The 12,764-nt window shown below is 36.9% G+C and overlaps 1 protein-coding gene across 1 annotated transcript in view; it reads left to right on the top strand.

Moving 5' to 3' along the window:
- LOC120480639 (ELKS/RAB6-interacting/CAST family member 2) overlaps positions 1 to 12,764 on the top strand; it is a 54,238-nt gene that overhangs the window by 22,910 nt on the left and 18,564 nt on the right. Inside the window, 6 exon segments of the mRNA XM_089125305.1 lie at positions 1,023 to 1,049; positions 2,987 to 3,424; positions 5,023 to 5,097; positions 7,393 to 7,548; positions 10,068 to 10,235; positions 10,431 to 10,598. Of these exon segments, the coding sequence (XP_088981431.1) occupies positions 1,023 to 1,049; positions 2,987 to 3,424; positions 5,023 to 5,097; positions 7,393 to 7,548; positions 10,068 to 10,235; positions 10,431 to 10,598 (1,032 nt within the window).

Below are 12,764 nucleotides of genomic sequence, written 5' to 3' on the forward strand. Positions count from 1 at the left end.
ACCCAAACCTCGAGCAGGACGTTTCTCATGATACTCTACTCAATCTGAGGCACATTATGAGATGTTGCAACTGTAATTCCTCACCATCAGCATTAAAGGGATACTTCACCTCTGGAAAGATGAATGTGTATTTAAAATAGGTCATTTATGCACAAAAAAAATTTGAAATTATTTTAGAATTTGGTATTTTCTCTCTCTCTCTCTCTCTCTCTCTCTCTCTCTATATATATATATATATATATATATATATATTATACATTATGTTGATTGCTTAATACATATTTTTAAATCCTTTGAGACCAATGAAGGAAAAAATCAAAAACTATATGCCATATGTTTGAATGTGTGTCTGTATATGTACATATATATATTCTCATTATTTACATTTTGAATTGAGGTTCAAATGTGACTTGGATATTATGCATCATCATTGTGGCTGTTGAGTCTCAAATATGTGTTTTTTTGTGTAGTAGTTTGCATGCATTTTGCATGCGTCCTCTATGTGTTTATAGTGTGTGTCTGTCTCTATATGAGGAGAATGTATAATGGCAGAAGTGTACTAGCCCAAAACGGCATTTCTTACGTAAGACTGAGTGCCCGTTGATCTGGAACTAAGACATGCTGGCACAAGCCAGCTCACAGTTCACTCGTGCGTCTCAGAAACAGCTCTTCCCTTTCCTCTGCTGGTCAAAAGCAGGCATTACACTGCCATAACTCAAATAGATAAATCATACTGCATTTATCCCATTAATATCTAATCTCTTTCCAGAATGATCATTCATATTAACTTTATGACTTCCTATATGGTCTTTAATTGTATTTTCCATTCTGTTATGTTTCCATTTACAATGTGTTTGTATGTGTCCTGAATATAAAATGCCTCATTATTCTTTGTAATTGAATCCTTTGAATAATGTTATGAGTTTTTTTCTTTCTTGTATCATTGCTTAGTCCATCTCCTTTTGCACTCACTCTGCTGTGTTTCATTTTTTTCTGTTCTGTTGCACTCCACAATCATGCAGCACCTGATGGACGCCAGGAGGACAAAGGTTTGTTGTCATGTTCGCCACCGCTAGCGTGCGCAGAACATGGGACCTGATCCTGTCCCTGATCTTTAATCAAAACCAGACTGTACCCTGAACCTGATCCCTGGATTCAGATCTCACAGGTTTCTTTGAGTGTTGTTGTTCTTATCTACTAGGGATGCACAATAATGGTGACAATCAGTATAAACCATATTTGGATTATTAATTATTGCTTTGGTCTGATTAGGCTGGTATGGAAGCTTGTTTCCACCACAGAATTAAAAAAAGGTAATTGTGAATTTTTTTTTGGGTCTCACAATTCTAACTTTATAACTCACAATTGTTGGATTATAATTCACAATTCTTGACTTTTTTTTCTCTTGCAGTTTTGACTTTATAGCTCACAATTCTGACTTTTAGACAATCGTGAGAAAAAAAGTCAGGATTGGGAGATAAATTGTCGTAATTACCTATTTTATTTAATTTTTCAAATTAAATTTATTATTTTATATTTAAAATGTAAATTATAACATTTTTAAATTTTTTTTAAATATAAATTTTGTATATTTTATAGTAATTTTATTATTTAACAAGCCCTTATATTATTTTATTCATTTTTTATTTTATTTTATTTTGTTGCCAAATTTTGAAGACCATTTTCTATGGTATTTTTTTATGTGAAAAAATTATGTACATGTATTAAAAAAAAATAGTAAGTAACATAAGAAAAAATTAAAAAGGCAAAACATTATAGATTACATTGGCAAGCATACTTTCAGCATAACAAGAGCAACGACAAAAATGATATCAGTGCATCCCTACTAGCTACTGATCTGAGACCACAATTGCTATTTTAATTATCTTTAAATGGATCAGATTTATATAAGGACAACCTCAAAAAGGAATGTTTCCCCTTATCTGCTCCTCCATGTTCCTCCAAGATAAGCTAACTCAGGCCTTAAATAGCTGTTTTTTTTCCCTAAAATCCTGACCAAAAGCCTGTAACTCTCGATTGGACCGGTTCTTCTGATGGAATTATGTGTTCTGTTTGTGATAGTGCAAGGGTGTGTGTTGATCTAAATTTCTGGAAGCGATTGTGGGTTATCTGATCCAGTTCTGGACCCGTATACTCTCTCATTCTGCCAAAGGCACCACATGTGCCACATAGACTAGAAAACCCCATTATCTTGTGACTATTTCTAGCACAGTCATTTGTCATTAACCTTGTTTAACAAGTTATTAATTAGTGTTCTCTCAGGAGAAACCTAATCTTTTCTTGTTTCCCTCTCCTAGAATAGACCACACTGTGGTTTTCCTGCTATATCATTCATTTGGATTTCTTTACTAAGACATATAGGCTACTGTATATATAGATATTGATAAATTTGGCATTTTAAATTCAGTAATCAGCATTTTACTGCATTCATGATTGGGAATAAAAAAAAGGACAAAGTCATTATGAATTTAAAAATTAAGCAGTTAAGTAATCTGTAAACACAAACCACTGATGGTACAATGGTATAGGCAATCAGTTCAAGCCCCGCCCATAGAGAAATCTCATTGGTCCAAAGGTCTTATTTTACACTTTAAAAAGTGATCAGTTGATTTAACTTAAAAAAAAGTGAGGAAACCCATTAATAAACTTTATGCGTAATTGAAATAAGGCAACAGTTTTCTCTCTTAAAATGTTTAAAATCAGGAAAATTATATATGAAAAAAACCCATTTGTTAGAACCATACTATTGAAAAGAATAAAACTGTAAAGTTTGGTGTATGTTAGTGTTACTGAAGTGGAGATTTCTGGCTCACAGTGAGGTCTTTATAACCTTTATTTCAAAATCTAACCTGATGTTTTCGATCTCAAAACTTGGGTCTGGTTGAGGATACCCTCTGATTACTCTCTAAATCCCAAACATCCCAAAGCATGTCGAGTTCATTCCTGCTTTTGTTTTCTTCTCCAGCACCTCCAGTTGACCATTCAGGCCTTGCAGGACGAGCTGAGGACTCAACGCGACCTCAACCATCTTCTCCAGCAGGAGAGCGGCTCACGGGGCAGCGGGGGCGATCACTTCACCACCATCGAGCTGACCGAAGAGAACTTCCGTCGACTCCAAGCCGAACACGACCGTCAGGCCAAAGAGCTCTTCCTCCTGAGGAAGACCCTGGAAGAGATGGAGCTGAGGATCGAGACGCAGAAGCAGACGCTGGGAGCCCGAGACGAGTCCATAAAGAAGCTTTTGGAGATGTTGCAGAGTAAAGGGCTTCCCTCAGCCTCGGGAAGGGCATCGGATGAGGAGGAACAAGAGCGAGCCAGGCGTATAGCAGAAGCAGAAGCTCAGCTGGGACACCTAGAGGTGATCTTAGACCAGAAAGAGAAGGAAAACATCCATCTGAGAGAGGTATCAGGTTCTACTCAAACTTTTGAAAGTGGATGTAACCGTTTCAAGTCATTTTCTAAGCAGAGACTATTTTTCTATAGAGACAGTCTCCATGGAACAATCTGAGGTTAAGTGGTTTGCCATGGTAATAAGCAGAGAGATAGTCAGATGCAACTTAGACAGTTACAGCATATGGTCACTGAGTCATCTGGACCCGAGAGAAAAACGTGAGCAGATCCATGCCAGCACACAGATAATGCTCATCATTCACTATGTGCTCAAAGAGAATTTATAGTTTTCACATGACCTTTATAGAAATGCTCACCTGGAGGGCAAAACACCAGTCCACCAGTCATTTTAATCATGTTTGTACTACATACTAACACTAGTTGTGCCAGTAAAATTAAATTAAAAAGAAGCTTGAAAAGCTTGTCATTCATTTCATTGGATCACTTGCTGGTGACGATGCAGCCTGTGAGCAGTCTTAGATATCCATATAAAGGCTAGATGTCTCACGGCGGAGTCTTTATCATCATCACCGGCGGCCATCTTGTCACAGGCAGGCTGATGTTAGGTGGGTGATCAGCACGAACACAAATACTCTTATCTCGTTGAAATCTTGATGGATTTACAAACGGTTTGGTTTCTTACAAACATCAACGTGGCTATAATTCTGGATGATTATTTATTTACACACTTATTATTCATATGTACTCATATTCATAAGTATGCAGTATCATAACTACATCTCTGATGCTTATAACAAACCAGACCGTTTGAATATCGGTAGAAAATTGAGCAAGTTGCTGTTATTTAAAAAGTACATGCACCATTAAAACAATGTAACGAGTGAGCGAGCTGCCTGTGACAAGATGGCCGCCAGGCGTTGACGTCGACCTCCATTGGCCAGCAGCACGGACAAGATATCTAGCCTTATATGGATATCTTAACAGTCCAGACTTGGGGTAGAAGTCGCTGATTGGCTGAGAAGCTTTCACTCAAAGCTTTCTCCGGGCTTCTTATTGGATGAACTGCTAGAATGATAATCACTCACCTGGGTCAAAATGGGCGGGACCTAAAATGGGTGGGCCCAGGCCCAATGGTAATGCCGCGTGTGCATACTAATATAGTAAGACATTGATATTAAGCGACCAAATTCATTATCCACCTTATTGATGATGCATAGTATGTCCCCGGTGTTTTTAGTGATTAAAATACCACAGCAGATGCTGTTTATGGATCACGCGTGCCTAAAACGTGCATTTTCTACACATATTTTGTTCTTTTTTTGAGATGGAAAAGAGAGACCTTTGATTCAGGTCTATGGATGCTTTGCCCTCCAGGTCTCTGCGCCAGTCACGTGACTGAAAAGTGTTAAAAAGATGAAAGTATACAAATGTGAAAAAGTGAATAAGATCAGAATGCACAATGTGATCATCAGATGTTCCTGGATTGACAGTGACATTGGGTTGGGTCAGAGTTAGGGCTACTACTACAGTAAATAATGAATTTTAACCTCACACCATATTTTTATAAAGGGTGATAGCTGAGGTATTTCTATTTTTGTGTTTTTTTGTGTTTGCAATTATATTTAATTTAATGTTCAGGTTTTTTCTCAGGAGCTTCATCGCAGAAACCAGCATCACCCAGACCCTGGAAAAACTAAAGCTCTTCAGACTATCATAGAGATGAAGGTAAAGATCTGCCAATGCTTTCATACACTGCTTTTTTCATACACAAAGATTTTTTAAAGACTTTTAATCATCAAGGGTGCATAAGAAAGGGTGTTAAATTGATCACAAGTGACAGGAAAGACATTTCTAGTGTTATGAAAGATTAAATGCTGGTCCTGGAAAATTATGAATCACTATTTAGTATATTAAGCAGCCCTACTTTATAAATGACATAAAAAAAAAAATCTATATATATATATATATATATATATATATATATTAGGGCTGTGAAATGATTAATCGTGATTAATTGCATTCAAAATAAAAGTTTGTGTTTACGTAATATATGTGTGTGTAAGTGTGTAAAATTATTTTGTATATATAAATACACATACATGCATGCATATATTTAAGAAGTATTTGCATGTATATACTTTATATATATTTAGACATAATTAATATTATATATGAAGAGTTCAGATGCAAAAGCCTCTAAATGCCATTTGAAATTTTCTTCTTTAATGATGATTTTTATCAAGCTTGTATATTTAAGTTCAGTGATTTCACTTAAATGGCAATGAAGATTACCTATTAATTGTTATTTAAGTGAAATCACTGAACTTAAATATACAAGTTTGACAAAAAATCATCATTCAAGAAGAAAATTTCAAATGGCATTTAGAGGCTTTTGCATCTGAACTCTTCATATAATTATAAATATTTGATATACTGAGAACACATTTTTCTTAAATATATGCATGCATGTGTGTGTATTTATATACAAATTCTACACACCACACACACATATATTATGTAAACACAAACTTTTATTTTGAATGCAATTAATCGCTTTACAGCCCTTATTTTATATTATTCTATATATATTTTTATAATAATAATATTTTTTACAATAATACTGTTTTAATATATTTTTGATAAAATAAATGCATCCTTGGTGAGTATATAAGACTTGTCATTATTTGAAGTTCATTATGACATGTTCTGACTGCTCTGGAAGAACAATAGACTGAAAAAGCAAGCAGAATAAAGCAGAAAGACGAGAGAAATGTCTGATAGCAGATCCACTGCAGCATGCTGGTTAATGGCTGAATGAAACAGTAAGTGGGTTTCAACTCCTGCCAACAGAAGCATTACACACCGCTCTAAAAATAAAGCATGACCTCATGCAAGGCACGCACACACACCCCTCAGGTCCACTCTGATTGGAGCTAAATATTACCCAGGGTTCACCCCTGCATCCATGTGAAATGTAAGCATTGATGATATACTCCAATTCAAAGTGCAACTTCGCTAATTCGATTTATGTATCTTCCCTCACCCAAAAACTGCAAAAGCTGCTCCACCTGTACTGGTTTCCATTGCTCTTTTAACCTTTAGCATCACCGGTAGTGTTCTCTCGCCCTATTGGCTGAGCCGGGATGCTGATTCTGGTGCCATGGGAACAGGTGGAGTTGTTTACAACACAGAGAGCATGAATGCAGGCGTGGGAGAGGATGACCGAAAAGAGAACAATGTGATCTATTTGCTTATGCTCTGAAGATGGATATTATCTTTCATAGAGCCACAAGGTATCGCATTACGTCCATATGCTTAAAACAAATAAAACGATTGCACATTTAAATAGGCTATGCATTAAAAAACATTGACGAGAAGCCTAGCCGTGATTTATCTAGGGAATCGACTCGGTGTGTACAGTATATGGGAAATGGGATATTGGTTTTCAAAGGCCTCGTGTGAAAATGGTGCCTATGATGTCTGTGAAAATAAAAAGACAAGAGAGTGAGTGGTAAGTGAGAGAGAGAAGGAAGGGCGGGTTACCGGAGAGAGCTTGTGAGAAGGAACGGCAAACGTTCTCTCACGTCTGAATGGGAGATGGACCACAGCTAATGCCAAAGACGTATTATTTATTTAAAAAGCCGAAGGAGCTGCAACGCTGCAACGCTCGCTCTCACAGTCAACAGAGGCACACGCACGCCTCTCTCCTTCCCAGAGCGTCTCTCCGCCCGGGCTGGATGTGCGCTCAGTACTACCAAATGGTGATTACATGCTGATCCATTAGCATGAGAAAGAGCGATTCTGCTTGGGCTTTGCAGCAGTACTGCAGCTAACTCACTGGCGATGCTGCAAGACGTTAGAGTTTGGCATATCCCTGTCTTCCTCGTGTTGTGATCCCGCCTGTCTGTTGGGAACTGGGTTTGGCATGCTTCGATCCGTACAATCGCACCAAAGTTGTCATACTAGCTTAAGATGATGGAGCACAACGGCGCTAATTTTTCCACTAAATTGTTTATCCAGGACACCAAAATCGCATCCTTGGAACGCAACATTCGGGACCTGGAGGATGAGATCCAGATGTTGAAGGCGAATGGATTGCTGAACACGGAGGATCGAGAAGAGGAGATCAAACAGATGGAGGTGTACAAAAACCACACCAAGTTCATGAAGTCCAAGGTAAACAACTTCTTTAGGGAGCTTTAAACTATAAACAGCCATGGTTTATGTAGGTAACTGTCTGATAAAGTCAAAAATGAAAATTCTGTCATAATTTACTCTCTTGTTGTTGTAAACCCATATGTTGTTATTTAGTTTGTTGAACACAAAAGTAAGACAGAAAAGTATACTGATCACAACTCATTAACATAGCATCATTACACACGCAATCTTCTGAAAGCCATGCGGTTTGCATGAGAAGCACACTGCAATTTAGATTTTCTGATTTTATTTTTTTTGGAGTGGGTGAACTATTCCTTTAGTTATTAAGATGTAGATTGTATTAAGATGCAGCCTGAAGATGTATAATTTGGCACCTGCTTTTCAAGATTTTTTTTTGTTAAGAAAGTTTTGTCTTTGTAATCTTGCGATATGTGAAAACTTACTTTGTCACCGAAACCACTGTCCTATTATCAACAACCCCTCCCCTCCAATCGCTCATCATACAGACGGACGCGATCCAATCGATTCTCACCGGATAAAAGTCCCGCCATAGATTTTTGTCTTTATTAGTTTCATATTACTTAAAGGGATACTCCACTTTTTTGGGGGAAATAAGCTCATTTTATGACTCCCTCAGAGTTAAACAGTTGAGTTTTACCGTTTTTGAATGTAGTGAGCTGATTTTCTGATATTTTGTAGAATGTCCGTAACCAGACCGTTTCTGGTCTCATTGACTTCCATAGTAGGAAAAAAATATACTATGGAAGTCAATGAGACCAGATACTATCTGGTTACTGATATTCTTCTAAATATCAGAAAATCGGCTGAATGGATTCGAAAAGGTAAAACCCAACAGTTTACCTCTGGGGGAGTTTTCAAAAAAAGTGGAGTATCCCTTTAAGTGAGATGGTGTGGGTTCATGTCTTGTTCTTCGCTGTCTTGTGTTCCCCCCATTATTGTGAATTTGGTTCAGTCCTGTTCCAGTTTTCCCGCTCCTCGTTTGTGTTCATGTTTACCACCTGTGTTCTTAGTTAATTCGCCCAGCTGTGTCTCATCTGATCCTCTGGATTTTATCACTTGCTGTGTCCGAAATCACCCACTACTCACTATATAGTGAGCTCGCCATTTTGTAGTGCTGTCCGAATGTATATTATTATACCCTATATAGTCCACTCAATGTATCCCAGAATGCATTTTGAAAAGTTGTGTACAACCGATGGTCACTAACCCAAGCCCTACATACCATCATGCATTGCGCTGATCGTAAAAATACGTTATAATCGTGTGTGTAGCGCATTATAACAGAAACGGCATGAGATGACTTTTAGTTTTTAAATTTTGGAGAAATAAGCTCAATATAATGTAATGTATTATTTATTTAAAAAAAATCTATTTAGACCAGAGCCGGCTCGGCACCAGCTGACAGATGATGTAATCAATGGCGCCAAGAGACGATCGCGTATTGTCCGAAAGTGGTGTTTCTATTATGTTGGTGAGCTCACTATATAGTGCTCTACTATGTAGGGGGTAGGGAGTAGTGGTTTGAGTGGAGATTTCGGACACAGCGCCTGTGTTCAGTCCTTAATGTGTGTTTGCTGTTAGCTGTCTATTACCTTTTATCCTTAATAATGCTTGTTATTGGATTCACACTTCGTCCTTGCCTGAACGTTACAGATGGATTGCGAACACTGTTTTATGTTCACTTTAAAAGCAGATAAAACAGTAAAGATTTTAAAATATCTTTGTGAATATGCTCAAATTTATAATATCGGTTAACGTTAAAAATATTTTTAATTATTATACTGTTGTTAGCCAAAATTCTACTAACATCTTTTAGGTTTTTTTTTTTTTTTTAAATAAAGAAATGTGTATTTTTCACTCATTGTAGTGATGGGTTTCAAGTGTCAAGGGAAGTGGCAGACGTCTGGTGGAATTGTAATGAAAGGTTTGCTGAGTAATGTTAGAAGCAGCAGTATTCAAATAGGATCTCACGACTGTCCTGACAGTGTTTCTTGTCAAAACACTTCCGTCTGTCGGTGCAGTGTGAATCGTGCCTTTAATGCAATGATGTAAGGATATTCTGATTGGTTTGTTTGATTTACACCGCCCAATTTTACAATTTGGCTTGCATCTTGACAGAAAAGCTATCTGTCATTGGCTAGAAGAGGAGTGTTTTTGGTATTACCACTGGTGATGTCTTTGCTGTAGCGAACATGCTCGTGAATCAGCTGGGGGTTTTGTTGTGATATTTATAGAACTCATTTCATCAATAATTGATATGGCTGATGTATATTAAATGGGGATTGCGTTCTGAAATCCATCTTTTATGTGAGGAGGGTACAGAATAGATAAGAAAACTCCCCTACTCATTTCAGCTTTTCTATTAAAAAAGATTAACATGTTTTATGACACGACTCATTAAAAATAATTTGTCTAGACGTTTTGTAACATTTTATGTGCTAAATCATTTCCCTGTGTCACAAATAACGGAAAATGATCTTTCTCCGTGCCTTCTTTTCTTTCTCGATCTCTTTTAGATTGACCAGCTCAAGCAGGAGCTCTCGAAAAAAGAATCCGAGCTTTTGGGTCTGCAAACGAAACTGGAAACTCTGAATAATCAGAATTCAGACTGCAAACAGCATATTGAAGTGCTCAAAGAGTCCCTCACTGCCAAAGAGCAACGTGCTGCCATCCTACAAACAGAGGTTACAAAAATGATTTGCCTGCTTCACAAACTCACATTGTTTGTGCATTACTTTAAATAGTTTTTTTTTTTTTATCTTGTCTTATTTCATTTTAACAACATTATGTTCTCACTTGTTAACAATACTTGACTTGTTGCCATATTGGCACTTGAAGGCATATCTCATCAGCTTTGCATGAACTCTGACGCCGGTTAGGTGGACGCTCTCCGATTGCGTCTGGAGGAGAAGGAATCGTTCCTTAATAAGAAGACGAAGCAATTGCAGGACTTGACTGAGGAGAAGGGAACACTTGCTGGGGAGATCAGAGACATTAAAGACATGCTGGAAGTCAAAGAACGCAAGATCAACGTCCTGCAGAAGAAGGTAAATCACTCAGGAATTAAAGGTCAGACTGTTTTCATGGCCATTTAAGTAATGTTTGGGGTCGATGTTGCCAAGCAGTACCTAGTTCCTAAGGGAGAGTATTGTTGAAAATATGTAGAGTCTCTTTTACTGTAGATGTAACAGATTTATATAGCATTTTATATTGCCTATTTAGTGGTTTTGGTCAGATTTGTTGAAAACGGTTTGTACTGAGACCTGCTAACAATTATGTTTTAGGAATGTTTTGCTAATGTTCTTATTGTCTAGTTTTTTAAATGTTTAAAAAAGAATTCTTGGTTTATAACATTTAAGGAAACATTCAGTTTTATAATTTTCAAAACATTATGGAAACGTTACTTTTGAATGTTGACTAAACAGTTATAACATTTATAAAATGTTAGACGAACCTCCAACTAAAACATTTCAGAAAAAAAAAACGCATGAAGAATGCGCTATCATTGTTTTAAAGGAGTAGTTCACTTTAAAAAAAAAAAAACTTTTGCTGATAATTTACTCACCCCCGTGTCATCCAAGATGTCCATGTCTTTCTTTCTTCAGTCGAACAGAAATTAAGGTTTTTGATGAAAACATTCCAGGATTTTTCTCCATATAATGAACTTCAATTTCAATTTGGGAACCAAACGGTTCAAGGTCCAAAAGACAGTTTTAGTACAAACTACAAACTGCTCAAAGGGCTTTAAACGATTTGAGACGATGAATAAGGGTATTATCAAGTAAAACGATCACTCATCTAAAAAAAAAAAAACGCAACAAAGTTTAAGTTTTATAAGCACAAATGCTCGCCTTGCTCTGTTCTGTGATGCACGTTAGCGACTCTCCTGTTTGAACTCGTTCATCAAAATAAACGGATATTTTTTCGAGTCATTTGGTTCAGTCAACGAACGAAACGAACAAATTGACTCGGAAAAAGATTTGTTCATTTTGATGAACGAGTTTGAACAGGAGAGTCACACAGAACAGAGTAAGGTGAGCATTTGAGCTTATAAAACTTTTTTTTTTTTTAATGAGCGATCGTTGCGCTTGATAAGACCCTTATTCATTGCCTGTAATCGTTTAAAGCTCTTTGAACAGTTTGCACTGAAACTGTCTTTTGAAACCGTTTGGTTCCCATTGAAGTCCATTATATGGAGAAAAATCCTAGAATGTCTTCATCAAAAACCTAAATTTCTTTTCGACTGAAGAAAGAAAGACGTGGACATCTTGGATGACATGGGGGTGAGTAAATTATCAGCAAAAGTTTTTTTTAAAAGTGAACTACTCCTTTAATGCTTTTAGAAAATTATTATAGACCAAGGGATATCGAGATGTTTGTTGAAGTAATGCCAATGCCAATTGGCCATTTTTTTTGTTTTGCTTGATGGTGTGACGCCTCAGATTCTGTAGTAAGTCAAAGGACGTTTGCTTATATTTTGTCATAACATTACATTGTCATAACTATGTACAAAGTTTACCACTGATGGACACTCAAAAGATTGGTATTTAAAACTTTAAAACGAACATTTGAGAGAATAACTTTGAGAGATCCTTCTGAGAATGTTAGATGTGAAAAAGGATTTATTTTTCATTATAGTTATAGTCAGCATTAGAAATGCACTTAAAGCTCTTTTCTAATACCCAGAGAACTGAATTTTGACTGAAAATGGAAGCACAATTGCTTGCACTCTTCACAGATAAGGCAATCCTCGAATGCATTTAACAATCTCCAAGGAACAGAGAGACAGAGCATTGGCACATTTCTCCACTGTATCTTCTTTCAACTCCTTTTTCATCTACCATCTCACAGCATGCTTTGCTGGGTTCTTCAACCTTTTTCATGTTATTCAGCCACACAGGAAACCTCTCCGGTGTCAACAAAGGCTTCAAACCATATTTAACTTCTGATCTCTTGCTCTCTGTGCTGGTTTTCTTTTTATCGGATATTTTAAGTCACATCACCAACAACCTGCATCGCTTACATACAGTATCAACACAAAGAAACACTCAGTAGTTCCTTTTGCACTTAAAACAGCTTAATTTGCTCTTGAATCATAATTGTGGTTAATGGGATATTGCACCATTCATCAAAAAGAAAAGCATCCAGTTCTTGGGAAGGGTGAAGGAAGTTAAATCTAGCCCATTATCTGACCATTCAGAACATCATCAGGC

The sequence above is a fragment of the Pimephales promelas genome, chromosome 21 (assembly GCF_988280905.1).
Source record: "Pimephales promelas chromosome 21, fPimPro1.hap1.1, whole genome shotgun sequence".
Taxonomy (NCBI): Eukaryota; Metazoa; Chordata; class Actinopteri; order Cypriniformes; family Leuciscidae; genus Pimephales; species Pimephales promelas.